The 17,090-nt window shown below is 35.6% G+C and overlaps 1 protein-coding gene across 1 annotated transcript in view; it reads left to right on the top strand.

Moving 5' to 3' along the window:
- Window positions 1–17,090, top strand: part of LOC147066309 (dynein axonemal heavy chain 7-like) — a 145,475-nt gene that overhangs the window by 10,432 nt on the left and 117,953 nt on the right. The window contains exons 4-14 of the mRNA XM_085956032.1: window positions 51–186; window positions 1,206–1,372; window positions 3,321–3,474; window positions 4,029–4,178; window positions 6,887–7,075; window positions 11,251–11,379; window positions 12,013–12,260; window positions 12,950–13,171; window positions 14,347–14,553; window positions 15,603–15,780; window positions 15,859–15,980. Of these exons, the coding sequence (XP_085812158.1) occupies window positions 51–186; window positions 1,206–1,372; window positions 3,321–3,474; window positions 4,029–4,178; window positions 6,887–7,075; window positions 11,251–11,379; window positions 12,013–12,260; window positions 12,950–13,171; window positions 14,347–14,553; window positions 15,603–15,780; window positions 15,859–15,980 (1,902 nt within the window). The remainder of the gene's footprint in view (window positions 1–50; window positions 187–1,205; window positions 1,373–3,320; window positions 3,475–4,028; window positions 4,179–6,886; window positions 7,076–11,250; window positions 11,380–12,012; window positions 12,261–12,949; window positions 13,172–14,346; window positions 14,554–15,602; window positions 15,781–15,858; window positions 15,981–17,090) is intronic.

Here is a 17,090-nt window from a genome sequence, read left to right as displayed (position 1 = left end):
AAAATTCGCATGACAGTGACATTAAAAAGATATTCATATCTATATTATAGAGTTCATAATCTGCTCTCCCCTAAATTGAAGAAATGGAATGACATCTTGATAAGAGAAACCGAAGATATGAAAGAAGACTTCATGATGAGTATGAAGAAATCGATTGTAGATTTTGCCCTGCGTGACCCAAACACGGTAATAAGAAACATGATTATTATTTGAATAAATATCACCTCAACAATATTGTGTCCGAAGATTTGTACGTATGCAGTTGGCCATATTACAGTTCACCGTGAGATGTTGTATCGGGAATAGATGGCCGTATAATATTGAGATCAAATTCATAAAACACAAAATAGAAAGAAAAAGGGAAAGATAGAAGAAAATTGTTAAGTAAGTAAATTAGAAATACAATCATAATATTGTATAATTTATATAAAATACTGGTAGGTACTCATAAGTATCAAGTTATTATCAGATATTTGATACCAATCAATATATCAAATTATTATTCTTATTGAATTTAATACAATTGGAACATTACTGTCTTCAATGCTCCATGATCAACGCATATTTTTTTCTCAATGATATACGGCTATCTCTTTCACACCGTAAGACAGCTCACGGTGAAATATTATATGTACAATTTACATGTAACCCAATAATATAGCTGAGTGGTAGGCATACGTTGGACTAGCAATGTGGGCTCAAATCTTAGTCGGACCAATTGTTTTATATTATATATGAAACATATTACCATATTTTTTGATCTTATCTTATTGATGTTTTTGGAGTCATGGGTGTCTTTATTTTACCTGTTGCTAGCCCTTCAGTCGCATTCGACCAATCTGCAGAGCTTCATTTGGCAACGTTTGTTTTGTGAATAACGACGACATCACATCGATGTATTCGACACGTTGTAGGCGGACGAGTTTTGATGTGAGAGCCGGCTAAACTGTAGCCTACCTATATAAAGTTTGCTAGAAACTAATGTGGTGAAAAAAATAAAAAAAGTTAAATATAAGTATGACGTGTACCAATACCATCTGCAATTTATATTATTAGTTCAGTGACAACAAATGTATTATATGAGTTACAAAGTTTAGTGTGCACTATTTATGTCGAATCTCCACCTCCACCCTTCGCCACCGGACTGTAATATGGTTATAGTAGGCAATTCCTAATAATTCTGTCTATATATATCAAATTTTTAGAGAGAATCATTGGAGGAGAATGTGACTAGCGAGCGATTGGAATTGTATGATCGCGACGGGTCATGGCTTAGTCGGGTACAGACTGCAAAACATTTCCTCAAGAGAAACCTGCACAGCATAAATCCTTGCATAGCGCAAGTCTTGGACATTTGGTGGCAACAGTTCAAGTAACAATAAGAAAATTAATCAATAAATAAAAATATCTTATTGTGTGTAGAGATGATGATGGATGTAGTCTTTGTTGCTAAGTATTCCACATTAATTTTAAGGGCAGGGTGATATTGAAACAATGATTTGAATTGTTTTAAGTTTATTCATGTTATGGTGGCACAGGACAATTTAATGATAAAATGTTAGGACGTATTTGATTCTACCACAGATTAATAAGATAGAAATGTGGAAGGCAGTCACCACAGACCAAGACTTTGAAGTAGGTTTTTGGTTTATGACTTAATGACGGTCAGGCCATAAAACGCAAGAAATACAAAGCCCACTGAGTCCTCTAAAACATAGTTTCTTATCCGGTGGTCCGCGAAGATTTTGAGGTGGGTCGCAAAAATTTTCCGTAGTTTTAAAAATAGTTACCTAGAAACCCAACATTTGATGTGGGGTTGTATTATATTTCGACAATTGTTTCAAAAATAGTGTAAATATAAATATTTATTATTTTATTCCAATGTTGATGGTCCGCAAAACTTTTTTTGATTTTTTTGTGGTCCGCGGATGTAAAAAGGTTAAGATATTACCAATATTGAATGTGTGTTTCGTTTATGTGGCAAACTTTAATACGTTATAATATTAGACAAATATTGAAAATATATTCTTCAACACGTGTTTAAGTTTATCCCATTTTCTTCACACTCGAGAATTATATCTTCTTACAGCCACACCGTGAAGGTATTTTCCTTTTTATGTGTTTCTAGATTTTTCACAGTGTTAAAATATTACTTTAATGCTGCATTTCCATGTGGCAATTTTTGGTTTTCAACTTTGTGTTGAATGTTGAAAAAGAAATGTTCTTTTTCAACATTCGAGTTGTAAAAGTCAACAGTTGAGAAAGGAATGTTCCCACACATCAATTTGAGTATACTTAGTCGTAACCTAGATGGCGTCGAGTGAATATTTTAGTTTGTTAACGTCATTTTGTCTGACTGCTTCAAAACTTTTTTGTTCAATTCAGAAATTAAATGTAATGCACGATAACCAACCATGTATACGTATGCAATTCGAAACCGGTTTGACGTGCCAATGCAAGTTATTATCACCTTGGTTACTGTAGGCCAGTGTTTCTCAAAGTGTGGTACAATGTTACAAAAATTATAGAAGGGGTACACAGATGTCGAAAGTTTGGGAAACACTGCTGTAGGCAAAGGCAACCAGTAGACTCGAATGATGATTCACTGTTGAATCAATTAAAAGTAGAAAGGACTTCAACTTCGTTCAATTCAACTTCCAAGTTGACCAACATGGTTGAAATATAGTTCCCACTCATCAATTGATTTCATTCAACATACAGTTGAACGACAAAAATCACCATATGAGAAGGTAGCATATGTGAAGAATATCTATTACTTGTCAATCAAGCTAGTTTTCTATTTAATTACATTATATACTGCCATCTCATGGATCAGATTCAAACTATGTATATATTACTATTTATATATTTTTGTGTGGTGTTATAATAAAATTGTGAGTTATAATAGCGCCTGTACACGTGCATTGATTTACTTTCACCAATAGTGTGTATTTTAAACTATCACGATAATAATTGTTCTCATTCTTCAAGAGTAAGCGTGACGCGATGTTGTCATAGTATGGTACTATTTGATAGATTGTGAAAATTGGTTAACATCAAAATGAGTAATTAAATAGTAATGATGTAATTCGTTTTTTTACCAGCAGGTTCACCACAATCGTTCTACTGTCCAATTTTTGCGTGAAAATTCTGTACTTTTTTGATCTATGCATGCAATCTTGCAATTTGCACGATAATACATGTTTACATGTGCATTTTCTTATTATGGTCACGATAATACGTACTGTCAGCAGTAAATCCATGCACTTATAAATGGGGTATTAAATATTATAATGTTTTAATGTTTATCTTTCTTGCAGCGATCTGAGATTGGTAAGCATGCAGGACATGGTCAAAGCGAAGGAGGCATATGCAATAACAGACTTTCAATTTATATGCAAGTATCATATTGAAAGTGCCATTAAGGTTTTGAATAATCAATGGCTGCCAACCATTCAAAACATTTTCCTGCAGGTAGTAGAGATATTTTTTTATTTATCAATATTTTTAGTAGTCTATTCTTAAGCCTACCTATACACGAATCATGAAATGATTTGTAGAACACCAGTGACCAAAACATACGGCCATCAAATGCATAATTTTTCAAGTTTTGATTATTTTATTAGGTATATATTTGAAGGGTTTTCAAATTATCTATCACTTACTTACAATTAATTCACAACTATCCCAAAGAGAAAAGCGTAGGTCGGTAATGCGCTCAAGCCAATTGGATTTAAGACCGACCTTGGTCGGTTGTCACGGGTAAAATGAGTGTATCTTTATCAACTGTGAAATGTGGTGTTGGCTCAGAGCACAAGTATGCTGTATGCGTTAAGCCAGAACATTTTTATATTTATTTACCAATCTGACACTGATAATTCAATAAAGAACCGATTTTGGAAAGCAGAAGAAAAAATGGAAATCAAAGAACTTTGATAAATAAATTGTCTCAACTTTGGTCCCGCTTGTTTTTATGTTTGAATGCAATTTCAAATAATCTTACTTTTGGTCTTGTGAATTAATTTTAGGGTAGCAAAAAGAAGTTAATTCCGAGCACAAATCAACCAAAGAAAATGAAAAGATTCTACGATTGTCTCTCTTGTATAATGACATATAATCTGCAAATGTTGTGCTTAAAATCCATTGAAGAATACACAAATTACATTCTGGATATTGGGGTAAATATAAATCTAGCTATTCTTACCTACACTAACCTTGGTCGCTATACTGCCCTCATAAAATAAATAGCTCTAACCGCATTTTTGTTAAAATGGAGTTAAGATTGGTATGTATTTTGTTTTATATGCTTTTACGATGAATACTGCTGACCACAAAATATTAAGCAAATTTTCCACAGCCTATCGCCTGTTTATCAAGCCAAGTATAGTGCAAATTGTTATGGTAGTATGCTTAAGGGGACGCTCTACAGAATTGGCCTTGAGAATTGAAAATATGATTTTTTTACATGTGGTCCATAATATCTGGTCTACTAGTTAATATAAAAGGTCGCGTCAAAGTTGTTTGTGTCAATAAACTCGCTCCAAGTGTAGCGGTCGATCATTATTTCATATTCATTCCGTCAGGGCTGTCGAAGATGTAATTTATTAATATGTATACTTTAAAAATTTTATTTATAATATATAATATTTAAGTTTTGTGCATCTAATATCCACTGTAATTTACGTAGTGACATGGACCTGTTTTTACTGGGGTCAACTAATTCAGGAAATAAACACCCATGATAGAATTTTTCCAGTTTTGGTTGCATTATATTCCAAAACTCATCGTAAAAATTGTTTCCGATTTTATAGATGGAAATTTCTCGGTGTACATAGTAAACAAACCTACGAATAAAAAAGGCAGGAAGGAACATACTGATTCATCACAGTATAACAACTGGCAACCAAATTCGCCATTTTGGAAAGTGATGATTTTGCGTAAACAAATATCACGTGGTCTTGTACGTGTGCGGTAAACTTCGTATGTGTTTGTAATTTTGTGTATCATGCATTGTCGGCCATATTTGCCGGCCTTTCTGATTGCCATGATTTGTACACATGTTCCTTCCTGTCTTTTTTTATTCTTAGAAATAAACAGTATTTTCTATTAGTTATATGAAGTTGGCCTTTAATCTGTAATAAAATAATACACAATTAAAAGATTTTCAAATAGAAAAAAAGACATTTTCCAAGCTTTCAGCCATTCACTCATGAATGCCATTCCTCATTTAGGTAAGTATATACAAATTTTGATGTTATATTGCACAGTAAACAGTTATCTGACCTTTTCACTATTTATTATATATGTACCTACATGCAAATGTAATGTTTTCAAATAATTGATATAGATTATAGACCATCGTAGCTATTATTTTCTCGAAATCATAAAGATACTATAATATTGTTTGAGTAACAACCTATGTTCAATTTGAATTGGGTTATAATAAATACCTGTAGATATATCAATAGTATGTTTGCAACGATATCCACCCGAGTTATCAGTATGTACTTACACAGGTTTAATTAGAAACTATGATGAAATTAACATTCTAACGATTTACAGATTTTCCTGTGTTAATAGCAATTTTAATGATACAAGTTCATATTACGATACACCTACTCATATCAAAATACACTTCATCATATATGTGAAATATTTTGTTAAGCAAATAAGAACTATACAAAAATAACATAACATAATTAGCAGCTAGTCTTTTCATCATTATTTTAGATGAATGTCGTATGCCGTTTGACGCTTGGAAATGTGTAATTACATATTCCATCTATACAGTAAGCTAATATTAACTTTCAATTATTTGTAACTCTTTAAAACGTAACCATTAGGTTGATAAAACCAACAAGAAAATCATTACTTATTTGTGATTGATTATTAATAAAATATTAAAATATTATTTTGACAGCCCTGTTTTACAGTTGGCGGATAGCTAATAATAATAAATCCATGAATGACAATAATAACGTTTCTTGAAATAAAATCTTCGATGATTAGTGGTTTTTGCGAAAAGATCGATTTAAATTAACATGCTTCGACGCCGAGGTCTGTTTTCAACTAAATTATAAATGAATATCCTTCTCTTGAGCTTCCTGATGAGATGAAGATGGGCAGGTCGTATCATAAGGATGGAGGAAACACAGTTTACAATAATTCGAATGGTCTAACTCTAACAATGTATATATTACTTATGTACAGGCAGACCTCGACTTTCGAATGTTTGACTTTCGCACAATTCGCTAATTTGCACATTTAAAAAAAATCGTTTTTTTAAAATGGCGCGCTGTGGGGTAAAGATATCCCCCTCTCGATCGCTCACAAGCAAGTGCATTTCTTGCATCTTTTGCATCCTGTTCACACCCGTCACTTTGCTTGTGAGCTAGCTGGGAGAGGTATAGTCTTGTGTAGGAGCGCGTGCAGGCGTGTTGTGTTGTGCGTTTTGCTAATTTTATTCATTTCAAATATTTCATCCTAAAAATTTATAAACGTGAGTAAGAAATGGAAAAACTGCAGTGTTGACACGAACATAAAGAAATCAAGGACTCATAAACTTCACACGATCGAGACAAAGATGGAAATTATTAGACATTCTGATAGCGGTGAATCTTTTGCATCAATCGGACGTTCGTATAATACAAACAGGTCTACGATATGTTGTGATAATTGTGGAAATATATCTTTATAGATTGTTTCCAAAAGACACGGCATAGTAAAGTTGTGGATGAAATGGAAAAATCTTTGTAATCATGGATCGATGACCAACATCAGTCTACTTTCGAACATTTAACATTCGAACACACTTTCAGGAACCAATTATGTGCGAAAATCGAGGTCCTCCTGTATTGTTAAATTAATTCTGTATTTATTTTTTTAGGGAATCAATCAAGGGTTTTTTATAAACGTGGTATTCATAAATGAGACGATCGCGTTTGATCCCCCTTTCCAACATGTCCGAGAAGTTTTATTGGTCACCTATGCATCATTGATAGAAGCTTGCAAGTCTATCCCAAGACTGGAAACTTTACTATATCAGGATTACTCTGCTGACATTGTCTGCTTAAAGGTATCTCTTACTACTATCACTATTATTTCATCTCTATATATATAAAAATCTCGTGTCACGATGTTTGTGGTCGCACTCCTCCGAAATGGCTCGACCGATTTTTATGATTTTTTTTATGTATATTTTTTAGGTATGAGAATAGGTCAACAAGTATATTTCATACCGCTAGGTGATAAGGGATCTCTATCCAGAAAAATTTTTCTTTCATTTTTTTGACATTTTTTTTTGTATTTTTTTTATTATTTGGCATCAGAAAATACCTATAACCCCGAATTTTCACCCTCCTACCCCCACCCTCCCATTTTTTTAATTGCGATTTTATTATTTTTGTATGAACAAATTTAACCGTCGTTCGTATTTCAAACAGAACGAAATTATTTATGTTGTTGAATGACAGATGGCGCTACGTCCGAGAAGAATTCAAGAAAAGCGTCGCGTCATTTTGACATTTCATTCGGCATATCACAACGCAGTGCGTGCAAAATTTTGTACGATTTATTTTAATTTATCTATTTTTATGTGCGTGTATTACAGTGCACAATGCCAGCAAGACGCAAGGGGGCCATTTGGGCCGTCGAACGAATAAAGCCACAAACATGCGAAATAGTAGAGCAGAAAGAACAGACGAACAAATCCAACAAGATAACAAAAATGTGCGTGTGAGCATGTCGCAATTGCGTGCATCTCAATCACAAGAGGCACGAGCTGAACGAAATTAACAACGACAATTGGAACGGAGCCAAGCGCGCCGGTTCGTAGTCAACACACGCAGAGCAAATGATTGACAACGCCAACAAGTACATCGAGCATTTACATCCGCTTCATTTCTTTGTCTCGCATTCGAGTACGAGCCTGATATTGAATATTCCGCTCATCCGAAAGTGCTGATTGGTATGGACAAAGAATGTCTCCATTGTTATGCGCTCAAATTCAAACATGAGTCAGCCGGGATGTGTTGCACATCAGGCCAAGTGCAACTACCAGAAATTGAGATACCACCAGAAACATTGAACGGCTTGCTCATCGGCACGGTTCCAGATTCAAACCTGTTCCTGAAGTCCATTCGCACATTCAATTCATGTTTCCAAATGACTTCGTTCGGAGCAACAGAAATAGTTCATAATACTCCGGCAAATGGTCAACAATTCCATTCTACGTTCAAAATCAAAGGCCAGGTATACCACAAAGTAGGCTCATTGCTGCCAATGCCAAACGAGCCACATAATTTTATACAAATCTACTTCATGGGCAGTGAGGACATCAATCGTGTGGATGCACGTTGCGGCTACAATAACCTCAATTCGCCTAATGCCAGGCGTATCGTCGGCAAACTGGACGCCCTATTGAATGAGCACAATGAATTATTGAAATTCTTCAATGCACACATGCACGAATTGCAAAGTGACAATCACGCTATTGTCATCAATCCTGATAAAACATCAGCTGGAGAGCATGTGCATCGATTCAATGCACCTGTTTTTTACGACATTGCTGGAATCATGGTTGGCGACCGCACATCGACGCGAGAATTCGTGATTCTAAGTGTGAGGCCTCAGTGCCAGCGTTCGTCGCAGCGTTGAGCGTTCTGCGCAACTCAAACGTATAACTGTATAAATGTATAACCAAAAAAAGACATTATCTACGAACATTTTCACACACGGTTATACGTTCGAGTTGCGCAAAACGCTCAACGCTGCGCCGAACGCTGCCACTCAGGACGTACACTTAGAAGAAACAATAATCTGGAGTTCATCGCTGAAACACACCGTTCATACGACGCTCTCCAATATCCGCTAATTTTCTGGTAGGGACAAGACGGATATTGCATAAACATTAAACAACGAGATCCTGTTACAGGTAATTCATTCATTTTGAACATCATTACTCATTTTGAATTGAAAAAATGAATGGTTGGTGTTTTTTTGCTTTTATCGGCGGTCATCGTCTACAGCGCTCCATTCCTCTTTCTGTCATAGATCCCATCCCCACACACTTACGATACATTCATTATTTTTTATTTAACAACCAAAATATTCACTAGAAATAATTTATATGGCAGAACAACGTTTGCCGGGTCAGCTAGTAATATATAAAATATGAAAGTGATGCTGAAAAAAGGTTGAATTAGATTCAAGGTGTTTCACATTATACATTCATTAAATTTGTAACAAACATTGCATTTTTGTGCTCTGTGAATTTTTAGCGTGAGGTACACAAAAATAAAAATGTGTGAGCCGGCCAAATTTCAGATCTCCGCCGTCAGCTAATACAAAATTATGTGAGAAGAGGGGTGTTTTACATACTGTAATTATTGAGTCTGAACCTGTCGATTTATACTCTCGTGGTGCAGTGCGTAAGACGCTGGCCTTTCATCCGGGACCTCTGGGTTCGATTCCCAGTGAGGACACAATATATTTATGTGATTTTCTCAAAGCCTGGTTTGTGATTGTTTTACTTCTATTACTAAATACACTACTGTTGAACTACACTGAACACTGTCATTGGGCCTTTAGGCCTGAGAATATACGAGGGTGGGTCAATAAGTCCTTAGAAAAGCCGACAGGTGGCGCGACTAGTACTGTAAGCGGTTTGTTTTCATGCAGCGGCACTACCGATTCAGTATGCTGTGAAGTTTCAATCAGATTGGTCGGGTTGTTGTGTGTTTCTCGTACATTTAAAAAAAAAAATTGCTTGTTTACAAAAATGGAGAAAATTGAGTTTAGAGCTGTTATTAAACATTTTAATATAAAAGGGTTAACAGCAAAGGAAATAAAAAATGAGTTGGATTTAGTTCACGGCACATCTGCTCCTTCACTTGCAACTATTTATAACTGGTTAAATGAATTTAAACGTGGTCGTACATCAACAAAGGATGAACCACGCTCAGGACGTCCTGTAGAGGTGACTACACCAGAAATGATCAATAAAATCCACGATATGGTGTTAAGTGACCAAAGATTAAAGTTGAGTGAGATAATTGAGGTTACAGGGATCTCAAAAGGTAGCGTCATTTCTATTTTACATGACAAATTGGGCATGCAAAAAAATTCTGCAAGATGGGTGCCGCGTTTGCTCACAGTCGACAATAAACGCAATAGGGTGGTGGCCTCTAAAGCCCTGTTGTCGCTCATGCAACGCAATCCGGTTGAATTTTTTCGTCGCTTTGTGACTGTAGATGAAACATGGATACACCACTATACTCCCGAGACGAAAGAACAGTCAAAGCAGTGGATTGCGGAAGGCGAACCATGTCCAAAGAAGGCGAAAACCGTAAAATCAGCTGGTAAGGTTATGGCTACTGTATTTTGGGATGCACGTGGAATTATTTTCGTTGACTATTTGGAAAAAGGAAAAACAATAACAGGGGATTATTATGCATCTTTATTGGACCAGCTAAAAAACAAAATTGAAGAAAAACGGCCTCATTTAAACAGGAAAAAAATCCTCTTTCATCAGGACAATGCCCGTGTTCACACATGTTTACGATCAATGGCTAAAATTGAAGAATTGAAGTTCGAATTGGTCGACCACCCACCGTATTCGCCAGATTTAGCCCCCAGTGACTTTTTCCTTTTCCCAAACTTAAAAAAATGGCTAAGTGGACAACGTTTTTTTTCAAATGAAGAAGTCATCGATCGGACAAATGCTTATTTTGAGGACCTTCCGAAAACTTATTTTTCTGACGGTTTAAAAAAAATTGAGAAACGTCTAACCAAGTGTATTGAGCTCCAAGGAGATTATGTTGAGAAATTAAAAAAAAAAAAAAAAAAAAACTGTTTTAATGCTTTTTTCTAAGGAATTATTGACCCACCCTCGTATTATAATATGTAAGCATGTATGCCTGTTGCTGGAGACATTTCCCAGTTAAAATCTGCTAGATTGCTTGAAGATTGTAAACGTAAATGTATTTTTTCTTTACTAAATATTGTTTCCGCTGTCATAATTATTGGTTATTGAAACCGCCCTATGCCACATCATGATAAGAAATGTACGCTAGCTCAGGGCCCCTTTCTATAGACGTTTCACAACACAGTATTTTTTCTATGGCTACCAATTCAATTACACTAAAAACATTTTGAAAATGTCAATATATGAATCTCTTTAGTTTAAGTCCAAACTATTTGGTAATAATAAGCGAAATACTATTTTTAATGACCGATTATTTTTTTGTTCAGCCTGTGATCAATATGGAATACATCGAAGACTGTAAACAGAAGGTCCACGATATGTTGGAAGACCAGAAAATTGGACCCGGATTGAGAATTCAAGATTTTGATAACTACATTTCTCTTATAAATGGAGAGGTAACTCTTGATTGATTGATGAGCTGATATTTTCATTAGTTACCTTATTTAGTATCTTAAGATACTTGTAAAATGATTTGTATAAAAACTGTTTTAAAGTCACAAAATGATCTTGTTATTTTTCAAATGCACTGAGAAATAAATAAGTGTGACCTTTGAAACTAGAAACACTGTCATTAAATGTTCATCCAAAAATTAGAGAATGCCATCGACAGTTTATAAAATTATACTAAAGCGCCGGCTAGACGCTCATGCTTTACCACAAGCTTACCTGCGTAAACCGGTTTGTATCGGGAAGCCCGTGTGTATGGATGGGAAAACTGTAGCTCGCGCAAACCGAAAAGCACTGTAAAGTTCCGTATTTTTTGCACAAACTATACCGCACAGGCAAGTCGCTGTCGTCTAGCCAACAGAATCAATCATCGTTTGATACATTACCATTTTATGAGGGTTTTCCATTTGTGTTTGCCCATTTGTTGAATCCTAGCACACAATAATGTGTATAATTGAAAAAAGCAATATGTGAATTAGACCCAGTCATGATAACTGAACCTGCAACCCATAGTATCAAAGCAAGCGTTTTAGTCAATGTTTTGCTCATTAGTTTATTGTGGATTTCTTCTATAATTTCAGACAAGGTTGGAAGTTGAACAGTTCTTGAATGCGGATCCTCCGAACTCGTTCAAGGAATATTGTGACTTAGCTGTGAAGTTCGTTGACATAACTTCTGAGATACAGATGGAGTTGCAGCAGGTGGTCGTGGTCGGCTTGTATAAAATGCAACGAGGCGATCTGATGACGGCGTTGAAAAATGCAGCAACCTCATTCGCAAATCAATTGTTTGGCAGAATGACTTCAGACTATCAGACCATGATTAAAGAGTGAGTGCCTTTATTGATCTTTCGACAAAGAATATTGCCCGGGACTATGCCGATCATGAAACATGTGATTTGATTTAAGCGGTAGTCGGCAACTTGCATGTTAGTTACTGATAATAAAATCAGTACTCTCGACTAGCATACTTTTCACAATCATACATATTACCAGAACGTTAACTGCCAAAGATAGGTGCTATGAACAATGCTGTCATGTTTCAACGTGCCGATTTAATAATATATTATTTTTCCTTTAGCTACCGATCCAACCACTCAACAAGCATTCCAGTAATCCCATCAAGCGCTGTTATACTAAAAGTTCATAAGGCTCCCTCGAGTTATTCTTAGTTGTTCGAGTCAGCGGCCAAAGTGCAGTACACCTCCCTATTCTGGGTCAGTCATATCAGTCCACACCTTGGACATTAAATCGCTTATGTAGGTTGCGTAGTCAAACGAATCTTTTTTTTACCTACGCATCCGTTATCCTCTATTTTTTCCTGAGCTGAAGTGAATTGAACTTCTCATTGCCGAAAATAGGCAGAAGTATGCAGCTCAGCCGAAGAAATCTTCACAGTGGACCAATATAGACCCATCTCAAAAGTCTTTAGCTTCTCGAAAGCTTCTAGTCCAAAAGTCCAAACTTTGTAAAATAATAAAGTCTACATGAGATAGTAAGTTGTCGCAAATTTTTTTAGGATTGGCGAAGAATATCTAAATATATCCAACATACTGTTAACGGCTCCAGCAAATACGGCTGCCCTGATGGATTTAAAGCTTTACAGCAACGTTGTTGAAGATAACATTCTGATTGAGATGGAAGGGAGATTAAAATATGTTATGGAGTACATAACGTTTCTTTCCGACTATACCACTTTCACTCCGCTCGAAGTGAAAGCAAATAATAACACGTTTCAATGGTAAGTTGATTTTCTTAGAACATGTATAAAGTAAACGCCTCTCAATAAAGGGGGAAACTGCTCTTAAATATGGCAGTTTGTGATTTTGTGAATTGAATCTGAAAAAGTCGTAAAATGTAAAGGATAATATCAATAAATGTGACATACTATTGAAAAATCTGTCATGAACATTTTAATAATTGTAATCATTATGTGTATATGAGAAAAGATGAAGAGTAGTATTAAATAATTGCCCAAATTCCACAGAACCTAAAACAAAACAGGTTCTAACAGTATGTATGTACAGTGTGTATTAATAAAGGCTTATGTGTTATGTTGCATACAAACAGTGAGCGATAATTTTCTAAGGAGTGTTGTAACAGCAGGCCCTTTTTTACATTATGAAGACAGTCGATAGATTAAATCAATTTTATTTCACTGACACTACCTTCTGAATTTTATTACTGTGAGTGTGTTGAAAAACTATTTAAAAAAAAAATATAATATTATGTACCCACTTATTAGAAGTTAAACGCAAACTTCAGATAGCCATAATGATACAATTTATAACAGCTTTTCTACAAAGTTTTCGGCTTTTTCTCCTTTAAATGGTGGTTGCGCTTTGTGTTGAGAGGGCTGGTGCCCGTTGTAGCTGGTTTGGTGTTCACACACTCACGCACTGGTAAACGGATGGTTCGGAATGTCACTCTCATAGTTTCATTTGGGTTTTGGGATAAATGATGAAAAGTTCAGGATGGATAATAGATGCGACGTTTGCTTAAACTGTGTCAGATTTAGCGCAATAAAGGTCGAACAGATGCGTTTTGAATGAATCGTTATGTAGTTAATGACGGCAGCTTTAACAAGCCTACATGCGTCCGCTGTCTTGTAGTAACTGGCTGTAAACTTTGATAAATCACGGTCGACTCATGAACCATGACTGCTGGTCGCCTGGTCTTACGATAATAACTGGGATTTTTGGTATGTAGGTAGGAAAAAAGGAATGAGGGCCACCATAATTGGCCCAACCAAATGGTTTTACTGTAATTCATATTGATTTCGAGCTATGTGCATAAATTCTTTGTGGAATAACACTCCAACTTGTGTGAGTCGTAGTTCAAATTGCCATATTGCATTACTAATAGTTCTTATAATAATATTTTTTTTATATCATCTGCCTTATTTAATTATTTCAGGTACAGTCGTATGCCCAGCGTGTTAGAGGAGTGTCGACAGATCTGTCACGAGAAAGCTATCGAGTACCAAAATGCGTTGAAGGTCCGAATAAGTAAATTTATCGGTGACCTCTCTATGATGGCCAAGCAAGTGGAAGAGCTTCAATATTGGGGCGACCTGGAACAGCTGTATAAATATGTCACCAGGTCCTGCCGCATGAACGAGAAGTCAGTTCAAGTACAATCGATAGCTTTAATTGCTAAAATGTAACATGCAGAGATCATCATCGGGGTCCATCCGATAATTTTATCCGACTGTCCTTATCCAAAGTGGCTGGTTTCTAATTCGGTATCCCTCGTAAGCTTTCTTTGCCTGCGCCGTAATGGATGGCGTGACATTACTATATTTACCAGATCATAGTAATTCATATGATGCACATAACCTAACCAGTGCAGTCTCTCATTCTTGATTAATTGATCCACTTAACACATTTAGCGCTGACAACGCGCCTGTCGCGTGGACATTAGATGGACATTAGATACGATTAGCATGTTATTTAAATGTGGTAATTAAAAAAGTAATTAACTGCTCAACTGTGAATGGGTTTTTTAAGCTTAGTATTTTATCTTCTCTATTAGTTTTTTTTTTAACAGAAGCTGGACTTTGGATAATAAATATCTCAATACACCGAAGTAGTATTTGTTCACTGATATGATTTTCCTATTAATTTCCTGTATGTTATCATTATGACGGTTTAGGAGACAATTAAGTGAAATGAAAATATTGACTTCACTACACATATTTAATGTACAATTTAGCCGTGGCTTTCTGCAGCATCAAAAAGATTTGTAAATATTTTGTATCCACAACGTAGGGCCATTCCTTTGGCTCAGGTTTCATCCTTATCTTTTCCTCATCGTCACCCTGATGATTGTGGATTGTGATCACTTCAGAATAGATACTGTGGAACTCTGGATCAACCTTGCTAGAAGCCTGGTTTTGCAATGGATTCTTTCACTCGGTCACTCCATCCTTATATCCAAATCAAAATTATTCAACAAAATGAGTATGAGTAGAACAAAACCTTCTTTACCTTCTGCCTTTTTGAAATTCAACCTTTTAGCCATGCGACTCGTTCATCCTGTACTGTATTTGTGTGAACACTGTCTTCAAGCTGGCGAGATGCAACACAATAATATGTTCTTCTTAAATGAATCCAACATTATTTTGTTCTTGGCCATAGTAATAAATTGTTTGGTTAATATTTTTCTTTTAGATTAAGTGTCGCCTTAACGACAATCGATCAATTCAACGAGGAGGAGGTGTCATTCGGGTGGGAGCTATCACAATACCCTCTACGGAAACAAATCAGTGACAAACTTATACCATACAAGAAGCTCTACGATAGCGCAGACGAGTACATAAGGAAAAATCATGATTGGATGACTTCAAAGGTATGCAAATAATAAATTTACTTTTTTGTTTTATTTTTTGAATTTTTTTATTGTACCACTCTTATCTGTACTCCGTAGGTGGGGTCGTTTGAACCGGATAATATTGAAACTGACGTCAATTACTATTATAAAACAGTTTTCAAGCTGGAGAAAACTTTCGCGGACACGTCGGCTGCTCATCAGCTTGCAAACAATGTCAGGTACTTCTTACAGATTACTTATTATTGGAATATTTTTTGACATGTCATAACTTTGAATATGGTTACTGTCGGAGCTTTTTTTTTAAAAAACAGAGGTGCCAGAACTCACTTCTTGCTTCTAAACTTCTTACCTACTAAAGAATATTAAATTCAAATATCATTTAAAGCAACTTTTCCTATGCCACGATAAACGCATAAAAAAATACAAATAAACTACTAAAGTTGTAAAAAATAAAATTTTAAAAACATATTTTTGAATAAAAGTATAGTGATTTCCATGGGCCCCACATCCTGAAGTGGGCCCCCAGTCCAGTATCTTTGGCGGGCCCTCTACCTATCACTAAGGTTAAAGGCAGTGTGACACTATAGTAGCATTTTTTAAATGGTGTTATAGGTAACATTAAGGGTATTCAGTGTATCATCAAACATTAACCAAAAAATGCAATTACACAACCACATATTTTACAATGTTAGTACGTCTGAAGGAAATTAGCGCCCCAGGCGATTTTTTTACTATTAGAGTAAATTTGTGATGTGCGTTTGTCTCATTTATCTTTTCGACCCTCCAGGCTAGAGCCCTGTCAGCCCCCCCTTTATGGTGGCCATAGTGATTTCCAAAGTTCAGTCTAATTCTCGTCTGGCAAATCGTCTCGATTCCTTTTCTTTAACACTAAGAATGATCTTCCACTGAGTAACCACCGATCAACGTATTTTGAAGGATCGAAAAGTGTCAAAGGTGGTCTGACGAGTTTGATGAACAAAAGTGCCGAAACTGTTTTGGTCTTCAACGAAGCTCTTATTGGGGTAATAATTAGATTCATTTGCGAAAATTTGCATTCATATTCACAAGAAATCGTAATACAATACTTCAATGCAATTATACAAAAACTATAGTTTTTCAGGATATGTCTTTTCATATGAGTTGATTCAGGAAAATTAACTTGTACTATGTAAGTGTGAACATTGTTTCGTCTAATTGCTTTTGAGCAAAAGCATTTAAGTCATGTCAGGCCACGGACGAGTTAACTCGCGGGTTCTTGTAAATATCATAACTTCTGAATGAACTGTTTGTGTATATTTTCACGCGAAAATATTCGCGATAATTGATTT

Source organism: Rhyacophila brunnea, unplaced genomic scaffold (genome assembly GCF_057557595.1).
Source record: "Rhyacophila brunnea isolate RB1 unplaced genomic scaffold, BYU_Rbru_1.0 scaffold_5, whole genome shotgun sequence".
Lineage (NCBI taxonomy): Eukaryota > Metazoa > Arthropoda > Insecta > Trichoptera > Rhyacophilidae > Rhyacophila > Rhyacophila brunnea.
Note: the sequence above shows the minus strand (reverse complement) of the source record. Positions and strands in the feature narration are given on the sequence as shown.